At 35.9% G+C, this 22,114-nt stretch overlaps 1 protein-coding gene across 1 annotated transcript in view; it reads left to right on the forward strand.

Annotated features, from left to right (window-relative positions):
* The window catches only part of LOC148939315 (uncharacterized), a 127,273-nt gene that overhangs the window by 11,809 nt on the left and 93,350 nt on the right, over nt 1-22,114 (forward strand). Inside the window, exon 4 of the mRNA XM_089106843.1 lies at nt 2,662-2,784. Coding sequence (XP_088962969.1) covers nt 2,662-2,784 — 123 coding nt within the window. The remainder of the gene's footprint in view (nt 1-2,661; nt 2,785-22,114) is intronic.

The following is a 22,114-nucleotide window of genomic DNA, read 5'->3' on the forward strand; positions in this document are numbered from 1 at the left end:
GTACCCATGAGCCGGCATCTGAAACCACTATAATAAGAGATGTTTAATATTGTATTTTCCGCTAGAATGGATGCGTTTTTACTTTATTTTGATTTATTTTATTTATTTTTACCTGAAGTGATTATGCTAATTCAGTTGTATACTTGGAAAAAGCTTTGGTATTTTATAGTTATGAAGTATAAAGCCATCAAATATATCGGTTTTTGTACACAAAATTAAACGAAAATTACTTGGTGGATATGAGACTTCTTTTATAAGCTCTATGACAGATAACACTATTTTAATGAGTTTTATACTAAAATTTAAAGACATTTTTAAAGATGATCAATTTCATTTTGAAAAAGATTCTAATTTTTTTATCTAAGAAGTCATTCATATAGTGGAACATCCCAAAGGGGACATTAGAGGTGGATAAAAATAAGAATGATTGTCCCCAAATACCTCTTATCACCCTTTGGAGCCTTCTTGTAGGAATATCAGTTGCCTGGAAACTCTTAGAAGGGCTGGGTTCTTTTGCCTACTGACTGACGGATTGAGTAAATGTTACCTTAGAAACAGAATGACCTTATTCATTATAGTTTCTCACGCCTCTGTTGATTCGATAAGACATAATTTTGGTAAATCAGCATTATTTAGACATAAGGCCAAAGTTAAATTGCAATAAAACAGGGCAAAGTTACAATAAAAAATAGAAAGCTTCGGTGACTTTCAGATAATACTTAACCTTAGCGCAAAAACCTTTGGCAAAATGTAGTTAAAAAAGAATATATTTTTTAAATGTATGTATCTCTGATCCCCACGGAGCACACCTTAGATTATATCGAACTCAACATAGTGGCTTTAACATCCTGAAGAATAATTTTTCTCCCGTATATTATTTCTTTCGCACCCCTGTTTTATAGAATGGACGGCTACAGAAGCCTAAAAGGGATCACTCGATTAGAAATTAGGAGGGATCATGGAACTTAGAAGGGACAGGAAGCTTGGAAGGGATCATTCGATTAAGATTTGAAATTGTTATCTCTTTTTTAAGGGTCAAAAGAGACTGAGGGGCAGGCAGACCCCTACCGTGCCATTTTTCTAAACCCTGGAGATAGCGTAAAAGCCTCTGGCAAAATGTAGTTAAAAAGGAATATATTCTTTAAATATCTGTATCTCTGAACCCCAAGGAGCGCACCTCAGATTGTATCAAAGTCAACATAGTAGCTTTAACATCCTAAAGAGTAATTTTATCCCGTATATTATTTGTCTTCGACCCCTTATATAGAAAGGACGGCCACAGAAGCCTAAAAGGGATCAGTCGAATAGAAATTGGAAGGGATCATGGAACTTGGAAGGGAAAGGACGCTTGGAAGGGATCATTCGATTAAAAATTGAAAATTTTATCTCTTTTTTTAAGGGTCAAAAGACACTGGAGGGCAGGCAGACCCCTGCCGTGCCCTTTTTCTAAACCCTGGATATACGTACACACCAACAGCGTCAGATCCATTTTTCAGATAGTCAATTACTAAAAGTGATCGAAAAGTGCCCCCCCCCCCCCCCGACACACACAATCCCTTCTATATTTATCTGAAGGATCAAAAAATTAGTTTGAAAGTTCGCTAACTTGGGCATTGAAATGAAATCTTTTAGGTAATCTGGTCACCCTCCCTCCGCCTACATAATAACCCACCGCCCTCACTTTGTAGTAGCTGATGTGCAACAATAAATCAATGAAGATAAATATATAAGAAATTTAGCTAACTGAATGAATTTAGTCATATCAAGCATTAAGATAAATGTCTATAATAACTATTAAAGCATTCGATGAAAATATTTTATATACCGTACAACTGAAAGGAAACTGATTGTTACAGAATTAATAGTGAATTCAGTATGAATTCGTTATTATATATATATATATATATATATATATATATATATATATATATATATATATATATATATATATATATATATATATATATATATATATATATATATATATATTAGAGGGTTATGAGGGGTGGATATACTGTTTTTTAAGTTAAGATTCCTTATTCATTTTAAATAATCTTTGTTCAGCTTCACTTCTTTATTCATATAAGTTATTCCTGCTTGTTTTAGGTTTGACAGTTTATACTGCTAGATCGTGAAACATCAATCTTGTTTTTTTTTTAAGGATTGACATTTAACCATTGAGGACAACACCCTAATTATTCCCTAAATGATCATGCTTTGAAAATCATTGAACATGTCTACTGTATTTGTTCGAATAGGGGGTGGGACAATTGGTAGATTTAGAATATAGACTATATATCGATCGCCCTTTGTGTAGTTGGTAAGGGTCCGTAACACCTAACCAAATAGCCAATCAATGAAGTTATAAAAAATAGAAGTTGAAACCAGTATCAGAGCCCAATTTGTTTCCGATTACAAGAGGATCTACCTAATTTTGTCTCGCGGCTGAGGGTCCGGGTTTAAACTTGTAGGGAAAATTTTTCTTTGTTGAGAGGATTAGGAAGGCATGTAATTTGGTGATTGAGAGAAGGGGTCAAATGTTTTTCCTCTGAAAATAGTGCACTCTACGATGTTTTCTTTTTTTCTTCTTATATTCCGAGATAGGTTCAGTCAGGTCAAGTATTACAAATATATTTTGAAGTATTTCGTGTCTCTTTACAGACAGAGGATTGGCCGTTAGATTCAGCTGAAGATACGTCACACGATATGGCAGAATACATATTTTGGACTGGCGATGAGATAAGCGTCACCCAAGCCATTAAAGATTTCATAAAACAGGGACTGGTAATTTATTTTTAATTTTTTTTCTGTTTATATTCCATAATTTTGCGCCATGGCGATTCCAATGGTAAACTTTTTATTTCTATCCAACGTCATTTTTTAGGTCTCAGGCTATTTTTCGAAATTACCATAAGTTTGTATTCAAAATAATGTTTTACTATTAAGCCTAATTTAGATAATGGTTACCATTTCTGAATCAGCTAGAAATGACAATCTTTATCAATGACCAGTTTTTTTTTAAACGCGTTTTTTAATTTTTGGTACTTTGGGCTGAGGTTCGTTCTTTACTAGGTTGCAGCTACCGCTGTAACCACGATACCTTTTCACGATTTTTTTTTTATTTCAGAAATTTCATACTTTTATTATAAATATATTTAAAACACTATATAAATGGATTCTTTGTCATATGCTTTATATATGCAACAAATCTTAGAAAATTATTTATACACGACATTCCACAGGAACAGGAACGATTCAGAGAGGAATATCGAGAGGTTAAAAAAAAAAAAAAAAAAAAAAAAAAAAAAAACACTAATAATCAGACTTACTTCAGATAGGAGATCCAATTTTAATAATATGCTAGTTGTCGAAATCAGGAACATCTTGATTCATATTAATTAAAAAAAAAATTCCACAAAATAAGTTTTTCAAAGAAAAGTAAAGAACTCCATTAAACAAAAAATGATCAAAAATAAAATCAAATAATCTACCAAGCGTGAAACTACCATAAATCAGCATCGATAAATAAATGAAACCCAAAATGAACAGAAATTACAATAAATAACCAAGTCAAACTCAAAACGAGCAGAAATTAACATAGGATGGGCGCAAAACCCCTATGCCTTCCCAAGGTCAGAACAAAATTTGCACTTTACTGAAAAAAAACATAAATGTTTTTACTTTTATAACTTTAATAAATCAAATAATTTTAACATTTTGATTACTAAATATCAGTATAAGTATATTAAACTGACAATGCACATTTATTTGTATTTTTTGAGTAAAGTGCAAATTTTGTTATGGCCTTGGGAAGGCATAGGGGTTTTGCGCCGAAATTAAGTTAATTTGTGCTCGGTTTGAGTTTGACTTGGTTATTTATTGCAATTTCTGTTCGTTTTGGGTTTCATTTATTTATCAATGCTGATTTGAGGTAGTTTCACGCTTGGTAGATTATTTGATTTTATTTTTGATCATTTTTTGTTTAATAAAGTTCTTTACTTTTCTTTAAAAAACTTATTTTGTGGAAAAGGTTTTTTTAGTTAATTTCTGTTTGTTTTATATTGACATAGTCTTGTCAGGGAAAAAGAAAGTAACACTTTAAATCTTTTCGTTTTTTAAGACTTTATAGTTTGGCCTGCTATTTGTATGCTGCAGAAAATTTTCAGCAGTTCTTAACAACATAAACACTTTTAAAAATCTGGACACTCATAGTACTGTTTAATTTAGTTTCATACTTCTTCTAGTTGACCTGAATTGGAAAACTTGATGACATTCGTTAAGAAATCTGTTTATTTTCTTTGATAGCTTGGATATCCTTAGGCTATTTTGATTTGGTTAAATTTTAAGAGCAGAAGTAGCCTCAAAAGTTTGAACATAATACCCTCAGTAGTTCTTGGGATACTGCTGAGATGCCTCATTGGGAATTAGCATTATGACAGTGCATTTTTATTTAATCTTAAGGCAACATTTAGTTTTTAAAAATAATGGGCAAATGGGAGGGTGGACGTGGGAGGGTGGGAGTGGAAGGGGAATTAGTAGCCCTCCAATCACTTTCGACTATTAAAAAGGACATCAGTCCTTTCTATTTTCAATTGAATGAACCCTTTCCAAAGTTCCCACGACAACTCCTTCGATACGAAGTGCACTGGTCTAAACAACAACAACAACAAAAAATATTAATAATCACTTTCGACTATTAAAAAGGGTACTAGCCCTTTGAATTTCAAATCGAGTGAGCCCTTTTTCAAGTTTCTACGACAAAGATTTCAATAAAAACCTTATATGCCCCCAGGGCATAACTTAAAACCCTTGCCCAGAGGGCTGTGGGGGAGTATCCTCCGCCAAATGGATGTGTTTGGGGGAATGATGGGTGTGGGGCGGGGGGGGGCTAGTTGCCCTCCAATTACTTTCGATATTAAAAAGGGCACTAGCCCTTTGAATTTTCAGTCGAATGAGCTTTTATTGTTCTACGACAACGCCTTCTTTAAAAACCTTATATACCCCCAGGGCATAACTTAAAACCCTTGCCCTGAGGGAGGTGAGGGAGTGTCCTCCTCGAAAATATATTTTCTATGTGGAAATCAACTACGCTGAACAAAATGGCTATCTCAAAATTTTGATTGGACGTGTTTGGGGGAATGAAGGGTGTGGAGGGGGGGGGGGCTAGTTGCACTCAAATCACTTTCGACTATTAAAAAGGGTACTAGCCCTTTGAATTTCAAATAGAATGAGCCTGTTTTGAAGTTTCTGCGACGACGTCTTCTACAAAAACCTTATATGCCCCCAGGGCATAACTTAAAACCCTTGCCCTGAGGGTTGTGGGGGAGTGTCCTCCTCAAAAAATAGTTTCTATTTTGAAATAAACTACGCTGAACAAAATGGCTATCTCAAATTTGAATTGGATGTGTTTGGGGGAATGATGGGCGTTGGGGGGCTAGTTGCCCTCCAATCACTTTCGACTATTAAAAAGGGTATTAACCCTTTGCATTTCCAATCGAATGAGCCTGTTTTTAAGTTTCTATGACAACACCTTCTATAAAAAAAACCTTGTATGCCCCCAGGGTATAACTGAAAATCCTTGCCCTGAGGGTTGTGGGGGAGTGTCCTCCTCAAAAATATATTTTCTATCTGTAAATCAACTACGCTGAACGAAATGGCTATCTCAAAATTTTTATTTGATGTGTTTGGGGGAATGATGGGTGTAAGGAGGGGGGGGGGCTAGCTGTCCTCCAATCACTCACGACTATTAAAAAGGGCACTAGCACTTTGAATTTCCAATCGAATGAGCTTTTTTTGAAGTTTCTACGACACCACCTTCTATAAAAACATTATATGCCCCCTGGCCATAACTTAAAACCCTTGCCCTGAGGGTTGTGGGGGAGTGTCCTCCTCAAAAACATATTTTCTATCTGGAAATCAGCTACGCTGAACAAAATGGCTATCTCAAAATTTTGATTGAATGTCTTGGGGGAATGATGGGCGTTGCTGAGCCCATGAGAGAGGCGAATGAGCCTCTAAATAGTAACTATTATCTCAACTAGTCAGCATAGGAAAATGCTATTTCGAAAACAAATTTATTGAAATTAAAAATAGTCTGAAACCACCTAAAAAGAAGGCGTTGGATCAAAAAAAAAGTACACCATTGGAACCACCGCAGTACAAAATTATTTCACTTACTTCACTTTATTCAAACCTTTTCTTTTCCTTGTAAGGTAATCATTTCTTGGGTGACAATGAAATAAATCCAGAAGTGACATCTTAGGCCTGGACAATTTAAGACACCACAATAAATCTAGTTGTAGAAGGAATGTAATCAAGAAAAAGGGGGGAGGGTAAATGAAAATGAGTGCAACCAATGGTTAAATTGTATAGAAAAGATTAGGAATGAAGGGTAAAATAGTTGAAATCATAAGGTTTTGGGAAGGGTATGAGTTCCAAAAGTTCTCTTTACCAGCAAACTAACCAATACCATGTGTATTAGTTCCGTTTTGTTTCTACTGACAAAGTTTTTAGAAATCAGATTGAGGAGAAAAAATAGGATAAACGCTAATTGATGCAGAAAAGAATAAACAATTTATAAAGAGCTTTGTTAGCATTATAAGCATAAACTCATCTAGAGAGCTGATGATTTTATTATAAATTTTTTTGGAGGGGGGGCGGTATTGCCTGAGAATTATAGATATTTATGAATATCTATAGGAATGTACACGAACATCTATGAAAATCATCAATATTCGTTGCTGGGGACTGAATCATATGCCGCTCCCAGGGCCATATCCAGGATTTTTTTTTTTTTTGGGGGGGGGGAGGAGGATACAAAATGATTTTTTTGGGGGTATGGCTTACAAAAAAAAACTTTAAAAACATATTAAAAATTATATGTTTTTTGCGAGTTTGGAAAACACTTCGGGAAGGGAGTTTAAGCCCTCTACTCCCCCCAGATACGGCCTTGGTCCCTCCCCTATATGTGCAACTGTATTCAGGGGCGTAGCTTCATCATTTTATTGGGAAGGGGGCAATAAGTGTCTACATCTAGAGAGTCAAAGGCATGAGCTATATAATAATTTTTTCCTTCAAATTATTGGGGGCAACAGACCCCCTAGTCCCTCTTCCCCAAACGACGCCACTGTTTGTGCCTGATCAGAGGTACCAAACAAATCATTGGAAGTTATAGCGTTTGAAATGACAACAAAAACGAACAAGAAATTAGTGTTGGGGGATATTCAATATCGATATTGATATAGTCATGTATCGGAGCAAATATCGATATTAAATACCGAAACGTAAATATCGATATCGAAAACGATATTTTTTTGTACTATTTTCAGCTTTTTCTGCTATTATACCGGTGAACGTCCAGCAGAAAAGATCCAACATAGAAAGTTGTTTCGTTATTAAAGTTGTTTCGTTACTCATACATGCTGATACACAGCATACATACCTGTATCCATAAGTTGGCAGAGCTTGTTCTCAAATTCAAAATACGTTTAGTGAGGGTGGAGTTTATAATGATGCTGAGGACCTCCAAAAGACTTGGCTGTATACAATGCCTTCTAGGCTTATAGGAGTTGCTCAGATCACACCCGTCATGATTTCCACATATCTTGATCTGAATTTCATGAATATGTATATTTCCACTGACGATCTTCTCCAATTTGATAGTGCGATATACAGAGAGATATAGATTTGGCCTTTCTTGCAACTAAATCTCCATCAATAGATACAAGTGCTGTGACAGTCCCTGTGATTCAGCCACGACAGAATCAAGCCACTTTGTTGGGCTCTGCAGATTTTCATTAGGGAGTCTTTAGTTCCAAGAAAAACTGATACATTCAAGTCTTGGAAGACTCGTAATATAGGTCTCAAAAATATGTGTATGAGGTGATCAGTTCCAAGGTATGTAAAATTCATTAAATTTAATGTTCCCATCAAAAGCTACGAACCTGAGGATATTTCCATGATTTTCAAGAAAATGGAAAATCACACCCCAAAAGTCAAGCAATACTAATGAAAAGCTCACCATCAGATTAACAATAGTGTGGAACCCTATTGTAAAGGTTCGAACCTCAATCTGCAAAAACGTGGATTTTTTTTTCGTCAGGGTAATCGTGTTGAACCAAATGTCCAAGAATATCGCAAGGGGGCTCCTTCGAAAGAAAATTAAAAGCTCTAGTGCCTCTTCAAAGTGACAAAAATACTGGAGGGCAACTGACCCCCAACCAACGCCCTTTTTCCCCAATGTCATCCGATCAAAAGTTTGAGATATACATTTTATTCCCCATATCTGAAAGATTAAATAACTATTCCTCTAGAGATGACATGACCCCCCAAATCCTGGAGGAAGCGCTATAAGTTATGAATTTTGCCTGTTGTCTACGTATAGTGTTTGTATTTGTAAATAAACAGACATTTTCGGAGAGGGGGAATTTTCTACGGGAAGGATTTTCCTTGGGGTGAGAACTTTCCGGGGATGGACTTACAAGGGGGAACTTTACATGGGAGAATTTACCAGAACTACACATCATTGTTCCTACTTTCTTTTTGCCGACTCAATTTTTCATTAAAAGATGTTCCGGTTAAATTGTAATGTCCCTCCACAGTACCTGGGGGAGGGACTTATGGATTTTGGACATTATTGATTCTGCCTATTGTTTACATATAGTATTTGTTATTTGGAAGAAAACAAACACTTTTTGGGAGGGGGTTTTTCCCCGGGGAGAATTTTCTATGGACCGGAAGTTTCCGGGGATGAACTTACAAGGTGAAATTTTACACGGAAAAATTTCCAGAGCTCGAAATTTATCTTCCTTTCTCTTTGCTGATTCAATTTTACATATAAAGATGTTCCAGGGAAATTATCCGGGGGAAATTTTCAGAGAAGTTAAAATTGTCCATGACACTTCGCTGTGGGAGGTAGGGAATTTCCACAGGAGAAACTCTCCGTGGGGGAATTTTTTGCTGGAAAAATTTTTCATGGGAGAATTTTCTACGAATAAAAACTTTCCATGGGGAGGATGGCATTTCCAGGGAAAATTTGCCAGGATTCGAAAATAGATTAGAAATTAAATGAAAAACATCTTTTTTCAGAGGAAAGTAGGTTAAAGAGAATTTCTTGGCGAAATTGTCCAGAAGAAAAATTATGGGCGGAATGTTCAGCAGGGATGGATTTATCGTAGGGTGGTAGAGATTTTACCCAGGCTTAATTTTCCATGGAGGAATTTCGTGGGGGGGGGGAGGATTTTCCAAAGAGGTAAGAGATAGATTTTCCAGTATTATTGGAAAACGATCAGAAATGAATTAAATAAACAAGTTTTTTCAAATGAAACTAGGGACCAGTATTTAAACTTAAAGCGAAAAGAAACCATACCGCATATAAGGGGAGATACTCCCTCCTCAATGCCTTGCTCTATATGATAAAGTTTGACTTTTTGTCCTTGATTCTTTGAGAACAACTCCTGAAACACAAGGGTCATTTAACTAGAATAAGAAGTTTTTTAAAATACTAAAAAAAAAATCTATGAGGAGCATCCCTCTCAAATATGCAATAATTTCTGTTCAATCTTAAGTTTTAATGCTGATCCTTACTTTTCTTAAAAAAAAAAACATATATGAGGAGCATTCCTCTCAAATATGCAATAATTTCTTTTCATCTTAAGTTTTAATGCTAATCCTTACTTTCCTTTAAAAAAAAAATATTCATGAGGAGTATCCCTCTCAAATATGCAATATTTTCAAGTCTTGGAAGACTCGTAATATAGGTCTCAAAAATATGTGTATGAGGTGATCAGTTCCAAGGCTGGTGAGTTAATGAAATAGTTTAGGGTAACGACCAGTATGTTAGGAGTGACTTGGCCCGATAGTAACCGAAACTCTAAAAAATGGGATTTTGAATTGGCTTTTTGTGCTGATTCTAAGTATGTAAAATTCATTAAGTTTAATGTTCCCATCAAAAGCTACGAACCTGAGGATATTTGCATGATTTTCAAGAAAATGGAAAATCACCCCCTCAAAAGTCAAGGAATATTAATGAAAAGCGCACCATCAGATTAACAATAGTGTAGAACCCTATTGTAAAGGTTCGAACCTCAATCTGCAAAAACGTGGATTTTTTTTCGTCAGGGTAATCGTGTTGAACCAATTATCCAAGAATATCGCGAGGGGGCTCCTTCGAAAGAAAATTAAAAGCTCTAGTGCCCCTTCAAAGTGACAAAAATACTGGAGGGCAACTGACCCCCAACCAACGCCCTTTTTCCCCAATGTCATCCGATCAAAATTTTGAGATATACATTTTATTCACCATATCTGAAAGATTAAATAACTATTCCTCTAGAGATGACATGACCCCCCAAATCCTGGAGGAAGTGCTATAAGTTATGAATTTCGCCTGTTGTCTACGTATAGTGTTTGTATTTGTAAATAAACAGACATTTTCGGAGAGGGGGAATTTTCTACGGGGAGGGTTTTCCATGGGGTGAGAAGTTTCCGGGGATGGACTTACAAGGGGGAACTTTACACGGGAGAATTTACCAGAACTACACATCATTGTTCCTACTTTCTCTTTGCCGATTCAGTTTTCCATGTAGAAATGTCCCAGTTAAATTGTCATGACCCTCCACAGTACCTGGGGCAGGGGCTTATGGATTTTGGACATTATTGATTCTGCCTATTGTTTACATATAGTATTTGTTATTTGGAAGAAAACAAACACTTTTTGGGAGGGGGTTCTTCCCCGGGGAGAATTTTCTATGGACCGGAAGTTTCCGGGGATGAACTTACAAGGTGAAATTTTACACGGAAAAATTTCCAGAGCTCGAAATTTATCTTACTTTCTCTTTGCTGATTCAATTTTACATATAAAGATGTTCCAGGGAAATTATCCGAGGAAAATTTTCAGAGAAGTTAAAATTGTCCATGACACTTCGTTGTGGGAGGTAGGGAATTTCCACAAGAGAAACTCTCCCTGGGGGAATTGAGACCATCCGGTTATTGTTACCTAAAATATGATTCCAGTTTTAGCTGTATCTTGACTATTTAGATAGATTAATTTAAAAAAAAACTAAGTTTTCTGAGGGAAGAAAAAAGTGAAGTTGAAGCTTAAAACTATTGCTTTATAGTCTGTCTAACATATTTCGATAAAACTAGTGCAAATTATCCGACTGATAATATTTCCCTATGTTTGTATGATTATATGAAACTAGCGCTTTACCGAAACCACAAAAGCAAAACCATGGGCGCCCATAAGCTGGATTCCAGGGGGGCAAACATCGTCTAATTGGCACTTTTAATGCTATATAATAGAATTAATTAAGCGTAATTATGACCTGTTGTTATGTGCATAGCCTTATAGGCGGTTTACCATTTGTTGTTTCATAGGAAGTTTCCCCCGGCAACATCTAAAATTTTTTCCGTTTTACTTCGATGTGTTCAGTTTTTATTTACCTTTAAAACATCTAGAAATTTTTGTTGAAACGTTTTTTCAAACGTCATATCACTGAGCCAAAAAGAGGGCATGTTCTATATGCTGTTGGGCTTCGGGGGAACTCAAAAGATCTGAGTTCAAAATTAATCTTTAAAATCTCCAAGAAAGCTGTCAATATCTTTTACACTGGACCCAGAAAACCAGTCCTCATAAAACAGACAGGCCACAGGGTTTTGGAAGGGAACTGGGGGTTGCCTAAGCCCAGAATGCAGAGAAAGCCAAGAAAAACTATACCAAAACTAGGAAGATTTTTGCCAGGATAAAGCCAGTGGGAGGATAAGCCTAAAATCGTGTTCTATTCCTTTTTTTGCACTTAATGACATATGCTATTTTTTAAATCTGTGAATGTTTAGAATCATGCATATTTTTTTTTTAGTTTTTTAGTTCTCATGGCACCTTAATAGTGTTTGATTCTGGTTGTAGCGGTAGCTGCAGCCACGATTAAGCATGGGAAATCTCTGTAATAATTACGTGTCTAAGCTTAACATCGAAATTAATTTTTAGTAAAGATAATAGTAAGGATTTAACACGTATCTTATAATAAATAATTCGCCCATCATTTCCTGGGGGAAAAGCGCTCGTCTTTAGAATACTTCAACTAATTTATTCAAAGAAAGTATTTTAAAAAATCTAAATTATTTAAAAAAAAACTGCATGGAAAACTGCACAGAAAACAACCATGAGTCTTGCATAGAAAACCGCACTTTTTTTTCATCATTTAGTTACACCATGGGTCTTAATTGCAGTCACAATTAAGTCAGAATTAATCTATCTAAATAGTCAAGATACAGCTAAAACTGGAATCATATTTTAGGTAACAATAACCGGATGGTCTCCTATCAAAGTTGACAATCTGCAAAACATGTCATTAAGGCTGCTTTCCAGGTTAAACAAAAAGTAATTCAAGTTATGAAAATTTAACTTTTTCGTTTCATCTGACATTTTCATAGTAGCTTAAATGACAGAAAAGTTACTATGAATTTACTTTTTTAGTTGCTTTTACTAATAATAGTTAAGAAGCATCTTTAGTGGAGTAACTGTGCATCATTATCATTCTTCCTATAAATACAAAACATGTTGAAAGTATTATTTTAATGAAAGAACAATGAATGCACTTGAAAATCATGAAGATACCCTTGCAAACCTAATAAGCCAGTAGTTACTTCAAAACCATTCCCAGTGCCACGTAACTAGCGTCATGTCATGTCATGTCAAGTAACTTCTGTAGTTAAAGCAAAGTTACAACGGTTCGCAACCTGGAATACAGCCTAAGAAGAATTATTTATGGTAAACTATTAGCAGTGTTTCCACTTCAATTAATTTTTCGGGAAATCTACCAAACTCTTGATCTCCCTGAAACAAAGAAGATACCAAGATTATTTTCAGAAGAAAACAAATAGAATACTCTCAGACCAAGAGCCATTAACCGATTTTCTACAAAAAAGGCGCTGAGGTTTTACCGATTGCTTCAAAAGAAAAGTAGACACATTAATTGTTAGTTCAGTCAAAGATCCATACAATCGATGTTATGACTGTCGATGTCCTGACGGTTAGTGGTTCTGACGGATTTTTTGTCGATGTTATGACAGATTTTGTCGATGTCCTGACGGTAATGGTCCTAACCTGTCGATGTCCCGACGCCTTCCCAGTCATAATATCGACGCGTCAGTTCATCGACAGTCACAATCGCTACCCGTCAGAACGTCGACAGTCATAACATCGACACGTCAGGACATCGACAAAACCTGTCATAACATCTAAAATTTTAAGGCTTCAGTTTTTTGAGGTTTAGGGGAAAAAGGTACCTAGGTTAGGTTAGGTTACGTATTTAATATATGCTATGCTTTACCCTCACCCCCCTGATGTGAAAATATATAGCCGAAAGTTGTTTCTTAACTATTATACACTTGTTACTATTATATAAATTTATAATTTTTTTGTCGGTGTCCTGACGGACTTTGTCGATGTCCTGATGTGTCGATGTTGTGATTGTCGACGTTCTGACGGGTTACGGTTATGACTGCCTGTGAACTGACGTGTCGATGTTATACCTGTCGACGTTCTGACGGTTAGTGGTTCTGATGGATTTTTCTTGTCGACGAAATGACGTTTAGTGCTTGTGATGGTTAGTCGAAATGGTAGCACCCCAGAGGTCACGTTTTCCCAGTAAATACGACAATTCTATTATAATAAGTTTGTATCGCAAAAAAATGTTGGTTTTCTGAGCTATTTCTTGTAGTGTTGGGCGATAACTTGTTCAAACGATATATGGAGATATCGATATTTTTTATTTCGATATTCCATATATCGATTTCGATATTTTTGATCAGTTTTTTTTTGTTCAGATTAACTCTTGGCCTTGCAAAAGATCAATAAAAAATTGTATAAAGCTGATTTTGCGCGATTTTTTTAAACTTTGGATAATATAAAATCAAACAATAAAAACAAACTTCGATTACAAAACTAATACCAAAGAAATCCAGATTTGAAATTACTCGGGTTCAGGATAAAGAAAGATAACCTACTGGCTAATTTTGTCTATTCAAAAACAGTAACATGTCAATATTTTCCCCTGAGAATTGGTTTCACCTTTCAGCAATTGAATATGTTTTTTTTAAGGAAAGTAAGGATGAGCATTAACACTTAAGATGAACAGAAATTATTGCATATTTGAGAGGGATGATCCTCATTTATGTTTTTTTTTTAAAGGAAAGTAAGGATCAGCATTAAAACTTAAGATAAACAAAAAATACTGCATATATGAGAGGGATGTTCCTCATATATGATTTTATTTAAAGGAAAGTAAGGATTAGTATTAAAACTTAAGATAAACAAAAATTACTGCATATTTGAGAGGGATGTTCCTCATATATGTTTTTATTTAAAGGAAAGTAAGGATTAGTATTAAAACTTAAGATAAACAAAAAATCCTGCATATATGAGAGGGATGTTCCTCATATATGTTTTTTTTAAAGGAAAGTAAGGATCAGCATTAAAACTTAAGATAAACAAAAAATACTGCATATTTGAGAGGGATGTTCCTCATATATGTTTTTATTTAAAGGAAAGTAAGGATTAGTATTAAAACTTAAGATAAAAAAAAAATAATGCATATTTGAGAGGGATGTTCCTCATATATGTTTTTATTTAAAGGAAAGTAAGGATTAGTATTAAAACTTAAGATAAACAAAAAATACTGCATATTTGAGAGGGATGTTCCTCATATATGTTTTTATTTAAAGGAAAGTAAGGATAAGAATTAAAACTTAAGATAAACAAAAAATAATGCATATTTGAGAGGGATGTTCCTCATATATGTTTTTATTTAAAGGAAAGTAAGGATTAGTATTAAAACTTAAGATAAACAAAAAATACTGCATATTTGAGAGGGATGTTCCTCATATAAGTTTTTTTTTAAAGGAAAGTAAGGATAAGCATTAAAACTTAAGATGAACAGAAATTATTGCATATTTGAGAGGGATGATCCTCGTATATGTTTTTTTTAAAGGAAAGTAAGGATCAGCATTAAAACTTAAGATAAACAAAAAATACTGCATATTTGAGAGGGATGTTCCTCATATATGTTTTTATTTAAAGGAAAGTAAGGATTAGTATTAAAACTTAAGATAAACAAAAATTACTGCATATTTGAGAGGGATGTTCCTCATATATGTTTTTATTTAAAGGAAAGTAAGGATTAGTATTAAAACTTAAGATAAACAAAAAATCCTGCATATTTGAGAGGGATGTTCCTCATATATGTTTTTTTTAAAGGAAAGTAAGGATCAGCATTAAAACTTAAGATAAACAAAAAATACTGCATATTTGAGAGGGATGTTCCTCATATATGTTTTTATTTAAAGGAAAGTAAGGATTAGTATTAAAACTTAAGATGAACAGAAAATATTGCATATTTGAGAGGGATGCTCCTCATATATATATTTTTTTTAAGGAAAGTAAGGATTAGCATTAAAACTTAAGATGAAAAGAAATTATTGTATATTTGAGAGGAATGCTCCTCATAGATTTTTTTTAGTATTTTAAAAAGCTTCTTATTCTAGTTAAACGACCCTTAAGTTTCAGCAGCTGTTCTTACAAAATCTGGACAAAAAGTCAAACTTTAGCGTATAGAACGAGGCATTGAGGAGGGGGTATCTCCCCTCATATGCGGTATGATTTCTTTTCCCTTCAAGTTTCAATATTGCTCGATAGTTTTAGCTGAAAAAACTTGTTTATTTATTTCATTTCTGATCGTTTTCCAATAATAATGGAAAATCTACCTCTTTCTTCTTTGGAAAATCCTCCCCCCCCCACGAAATTCCTCCATGGAAAATTAAGCCTGGGTAAAATCTCTACCACCCTACGATAAATCCATCCCTGCTGAACATTCCGCCCATAAATTTTCTTCTGGACAATTTTGCCAAGAAATTCTCTTTAACCTACTTTCCTCTGAAAAAAGATGTTTTTCATTTAATTTCGAATCTATTTTCGAATCATGGCAAATTTTCCCGGGAAATGCCATCCTCCCATTGGAAAGTTTTTTTTTCGCAGAAAATTCTCCCGTGAAAAATTTCTCCAGCAAAAAATTCCCCCACGGAGAGTTTCTCCTGTGGAAATTCCCTACCTCCCACAACGAAGTGTCATGGACAATTTTAACTTCTCTGAAAATTTCCCCCGGATAATTTCCCTGGAACATCTTTATATGTAAAATTGAATCAGCAAAGAGAAAGTAAGATAAATTTCGAGCTCTGGAAATTTTTCCGTGTAAAATTTCACCTTGTAAGTTCATCCCCGGAAACTTCCGGTCCATAGAAAATTCTCCCCGGGGAAGAACCCCCTCCCCAAAAGTGTTTGTTTTCTTCCAAATAACAAATACTATATGTAAACAATAGGCAGAATCAATAATGTCCAAAATCCATAAGCCCCTCCCCCAGGTACTGTGGAGGGTCATGACAATTTAACTGGGACATTTCTACATGAAAAATTGAATCAGCAAAGAGAAAGTAGGAACAATGATGTGTAGTTCTGGTAAATTCTCCCATGTAAAGTTCCCCCTTGTAAGTCCATCCCCGGAAAATTCTCACCCCATGGAAAATCCTTCCCGTAGAAAATTCCCCCTCCCCGAAAATGTCTGTTTATTTACAAATACAAACACTATACGTAGACAACAGGCAAAATTCATAACTTATAGCGCTTCCTCCAGGATTTGGGGGGTCATGTCATCTCTAGAGGAATAGTTATTTAATCTTTCAGATATGGTGAATAAAATGTATATCTCAAAACTCTGATCGGATGACATTTGGGAAAAAGGGCGTTGGTTGGGGGTCAGTTGCCCTCCAGTATTTTTGTCACTTTGAAGAGGCACTAGAGCTTTTAATTTTCTTTCGAAGGAGCTCCCTCGCGATATTCTTGGACAATTGGTTCAACACGTTTACCCTGACGAAAAAAAATCCACGTTTTTGCAGATTGAGGTTCGAACCTTTACAATAGGGTTCCACACTGTTGTTAATCTGATGGTGAGCTTTTCATTAATATTCCTTGACTTTTGGGGAGTGATTTTCCATATTCTTGAAAATCATGCAAATATCCTCAGGTTCATAGCTTTTGATGGGAACATTAAATTTAATGAATTTTACATACTTAGAATCAGCACAAAAAGCCAATTCAAAATCCCATTTTTTAGAGTTTCAGTTACTATCGGGCCAAGTCACTTCTTACATACTGGTCGTTACCTCAAACTATTTCATTAACTCACCAGCCTTGGAACTGACCACCTCATACACATATTTTTGAGACCTATATTACGAGCCTTCCAAGACTTGAATGTATCAGTTTTTCTTGGAAATAAAGACTCCCTAATGAAAATCTGCAGAGCCCAACAAAGTGGCTTGATTCTGTCGTGGCTGAATCACAGGGACTGTCACAGCACTTGTATCTATTGATGGAGATTTAGTTGCAGGAAAGGCCAAATCTATATCTCTCTATATTGCACTATCAACTTAGAGAAGATCGTCAGTGGAAATATACATAATTCATGAAATTCAGATCAAGATATGTGGAAATCATGACGGGTGTGATCTGAGCAACTCCTATAAGCCTAGAAGGCATTGTATACAGCCAAGTCTTTTGGAGGTCCTCAGCATCATTATAAACTCCACCCTCACTAAACGCAGTTTGACTTTGAGAACAAGCTCTGCAACTTATGGATACAGGTATGTATGCTGTGTATCAGCATGTATGAGTAACGAAACAACTTTAATAACGAAACAACTTTCTATGTTGGATCTTTTCTGCTGGACGTTCACCGGTATAATAGCAGAAAAAGCTGAAAACAGTACAAAAAAATATCGTTTTCGATGTCGATATTTACGTTTTGGTATTTAATATCGATATTTGGCTCTTGCCAAGACAAGACGTGATGTGAATTGCCTGCCTAGATAAACCGGTTTAAAGCGGACTATGAGGGCTGCAAGCGATAATGACAGGTATGTTTATTCGCCTGTTTTGAACTTTATCCAAGTGAATTTTGAAGCGGGAATTGACGACGATATCATCGTGAGTCATGCGGTTGATTTTTTCGAGAATTCGGCTGTTTCAACTGCAAAGATTGAACTTTATTCAGCTACAGTTCCAGATGATTGTTGTCCTAAGCACGTTGGCAATAAAGCAATTACAAACAATATCAGAGATATGATTGATTTAATCTGGAAATGTGATTCTGAGAAAGTAAATAGTCCTATTTATGTGATCCTGCTTCCAACGAAAGTTCCTACCATACCGGCTATAGCATATTAACGCTTAGCTACCAGGATTATTAAAATTGGCCGAGTTCTAGAAGTTATTGATTCTAAGCTCACAAATTATGATATGAATTTCCCGGCATTACCTACTGTCCCCGCAAATGATAATCTAGCCACAGTTGTTATCTCGAATTTGCCTAAGGTTTTGAATAACCCAGCAAAACGTAGAGAGGTAATTGACAAGATCTTCGGTCATGAGGCAATTAGCAGCACACGGTCGTCTAACGATAAACTTGTTGTAAGAATCGATAATGTGGCCGTGAATGATTTTTGCAAGGCTGTGCCCTCAGTTTTAGCGAACTCTAAAGCCAAGCTTATCGAAAAGAAATATTTTGGTCTATTAAAGGGTATAGGCACTGATTACGATATCACTCGCCTTACTGAATACCCTGGAGTCTTTGACGTAACAAGGCTTGGAACTTCCCATGCACTCAAAATTTCGTTTGTAGTTGCTGCAACTAAGATCAATGCCATTAAAACTGGATTGAAAGTTGATTATGAATTTTTGCGCGTTTTTGAGTATCTTCTGATACCGGGTTGTTGCCATAGATGCCGTTCTCCTGATCACGTAGTTGCCAATTGCAGAAGCCCAGTCGTGAAATGCTCCCGATGCTCCGATCGCCACGAATCATCAAAGGACTCTCCCTGTCAGTTGTCCCCTAAATGCGCTAACTGTGGTAGAGACCATGTGTCATATAGTTTGCGATGTCCCAAGTTGCGTGCTATTGCTACCAAAGGTATTGCCAAATGATATCTTTGCCTATCTCTATTTGTTCTTTTAATATTAATGGGACCAAAGATAAGGACATTTGTATTGATAATTTTCTTGATACATTTGATGTAGTCCTTTTTCAAGAACATTTAAGAAATGCCCGAAGAACTCGTGGTCGTCCTTCCGGTGGGTTGGCTTGCGTGCTGAATCGGAAACTCTCTTCCCTTTCCCCACAGTCTTACGGATCTGATGATATTTATTTAGCCGTCAGGATTGGTGATCTTGTACCATTCAATGTTTATTTGCCGCATAATAAGAATAATCTTGAGTCATTCACCCATTTTGTTAAAGCGTGCAAAAAATTGAAAAATTTGGTATCGGGTATTGAGAAACTTGGTTATGATTGGTTACTAATGGGTGACATGAACTGTGACATGACAATGTCCTCCCCCCCATCCGATTCACTGCTCGAGTGCCTCCCCCTTGGTTTCCGGATTCTGACAAAAGATCTTCCATTTACTTACATACATGCCAGCGGCTCCCGGTATAACCTTGACCACTGTGTATGCTCTGCTGGTGTTACAACTTCAACTGTCCACGTTGATGAAGATGAAAGAGATTATGACCACATACCCATATCTCTGTGTGTGTCAGTGACATCTAAACTAGTAATAAATGCTCCCCAATCCGTAGAAAAAAAGTGGTTTCAACGGCGAAATTGGAATCGTTGGGATTGGCCTCTATATGTGGCCACGCTTGCAAGCCTGCTGAGTACCATTAATGTGCCTGATAACCTCCTCTGTTGCGGAGTTACCTCACCCAGTGCTCGTTTGCAATTAAATACGTATTATCATCAAATCATTTTATGTTTGAAAAAAACCGAACAAGTAGCTGTCCCAATTGAACGTATTCGGTCCAACACGCGAAAGTTTGTTTGGAATTATGACCCTCTTTTGAAAAAAGTGAAAAATCAGGCCAAACTATGGTTACGTATGTGGATTGCTTGTAGGCGTCCCTCTCGTGGTACTGTTTTTGATATTAAACGTAAAACGAAAACGGCTTATAAAAGACAAATGCGGTCCGTCCGTGAAGCTGGAGTTAATTTTCCAAACAGTTCGAAAGAGTGGAAGTTTGTGACGAATTCTTCTAAGTTTACTGATTATAAGAGTGATAATATTCCGAAATCAGCTTGGATCCAACATTATTCTAATATTTTTCCCCGTGTTAATTTCGCTGTACATAGCCGATATTCCCAACTCCTTGCTAAGTGCCTTCCCGAAAAAATGCAACAAAAGCACGTCCCTCCTGTGTCAGCTGAGATAATTACTGATTCGATCAGGCAGCTGAAGTCTCAGTCTATTGATATTGATGGTATAAGTGTTTTTCATTTACTGAAAGATTCTCGGGAACTAGTAAAACATTTGCAGCTACTTTTTCAAATGTGTCTTTGCTGTTCTTTAGTGCCTGATAGTTTCCTATGTGGTACTGTTACCTCAATTGTAAAGAGAGGAAAAGACGTAAATAAATGTGATTCTTATAGGCATATTACTGTCGCCTGCAATATTAGCAAACTTTTTGAATATGTGCTTCTTCCTTATATTATTGAATTTGTGAATAATGATGCTAATCAGTTTGGATTTAGAAAGGGGATTTCTTGTCAACATACACATCGGGTGCTTGCTCTCCTTTTTAAGGATGCACAAACGAAAGGTCAATCATTACATATATGTGCTTTAGACATATCTAAAGCTTTCGACAGTGTTGTGCACCCTCAGGCTTTTTATTATTTACATCAGCTTGGTATAAACCCATCGATTATTTCTCTGCTACGTTTTTGGTATTCGAATTCATATGTTAGATTGAAATCGAATGGATGTGCTTTTGGAAATATTCCTGTTAAATGCGGGGCTAGGCAAGGAGGAGTTCTTTCGCCTCATATTTTTAATGCTTCTACTTCAAATGCGACTAGTAAGAGTCCCTCCAGTTGTTTTTTTGGTTTTTCGGAAGTGTCTTATTTAGCATATGCTAATGACCTCCTTCGGGTCAGTTATTCCAAAAGAGGACTTGAATGGACTGTTATCATGGTTGGATCTATGCTTAGTTAAATATGCCTATCATTAAATACTTCGAAATGTGAATATTAACTCTTCAACGCTGTTAATTCCCCTGCTACTCCCCTTGTTTGCATCACCTTTATGGTACCTAGTGTCCCTGTTATCAAATGGCTTGGTATTTCTATATGAGAATCCGTACGCAGCATCCGGCGTAAATTTATTTGTGATTCAAAGGATAAGCTTAAAGCTGGTTATGCGAAAATAGTTGCAAACCGTGGACGTTTTAATAGGCATGGTCTTGCTAAACTCTACTGTAGTTTCTGTGACCATGCGATTTTATCCGCTTCTGGGCTGTATCCACTTTTTACTAAGCATGATCTGAAACAAATGAAGGTTAATTATTCTAGATACTGTAAGTTCCTTTTGTATTTGCCGCTTGCTGTACGCAATAGGCGCCTTGTTGGTCGTTATGGTGCAACAGCAATTCTGTCCTCGCTTGAAACGGTGCAAGCGAAGATCAGTCAGGATGCTAGTTTTCGGTTGGGCCCACATCACAGTCTTATCCGTTTTTTTATTAGTGATTATATTTGTGGTTAGATTGTCGTTGTTCTTTTTCTTTTTTTTTTGTATTGCTCCACTATTTTACATTTATTGTACAGTGGGTTAAAAATAAAATAATAAATAAATATCCCCCAACACTAATGTCTTGTTCGTTTTTGTTTTCATTTCAAACGTTATAACTTCCAATGATTTGTTTGGTACCTCTGATCAGGCACAAACAGTGGCGTCATTTGGGGAAGGGGGACTAGGGGGTCAGTTGCCCCCAATAATTTGAATGAAAAAATTATTATATAGCTCATGCCTTTGACTCTCTAGATGTAGACACCTATTGCCCCCTTCCCAATAAAATGATGGAGCTACGCCCCTGAATACAGTTGCACATATAGGGGAGGGACCAAGGCCGTATCCGAGGGGAGTAGAGGGCTTAAACCCCCTTCCCAATATGTTTTCCCAACTCGCAAAAAAAATGTAATTTTTAATATGTTTTTAAGTTTTTTTTTAAGCCATA

The sequence above is a fragment of the Artemia sp. Qi Xiang Cuo genome, chromosome 21, assembly GCF_049724085.1.
Source record: "Artemia sp. Qi Xiang Cuo chromosome 21, ASM4972408v1, whole genome shotgun sequence".
Lineage (NCBI taxonomy): Eukaryota > Metazoa > Arthropoda > Branchiopoda > Anostraca > Artemiidae > Artemia > Artemia sp. Qi Xiang Cuo.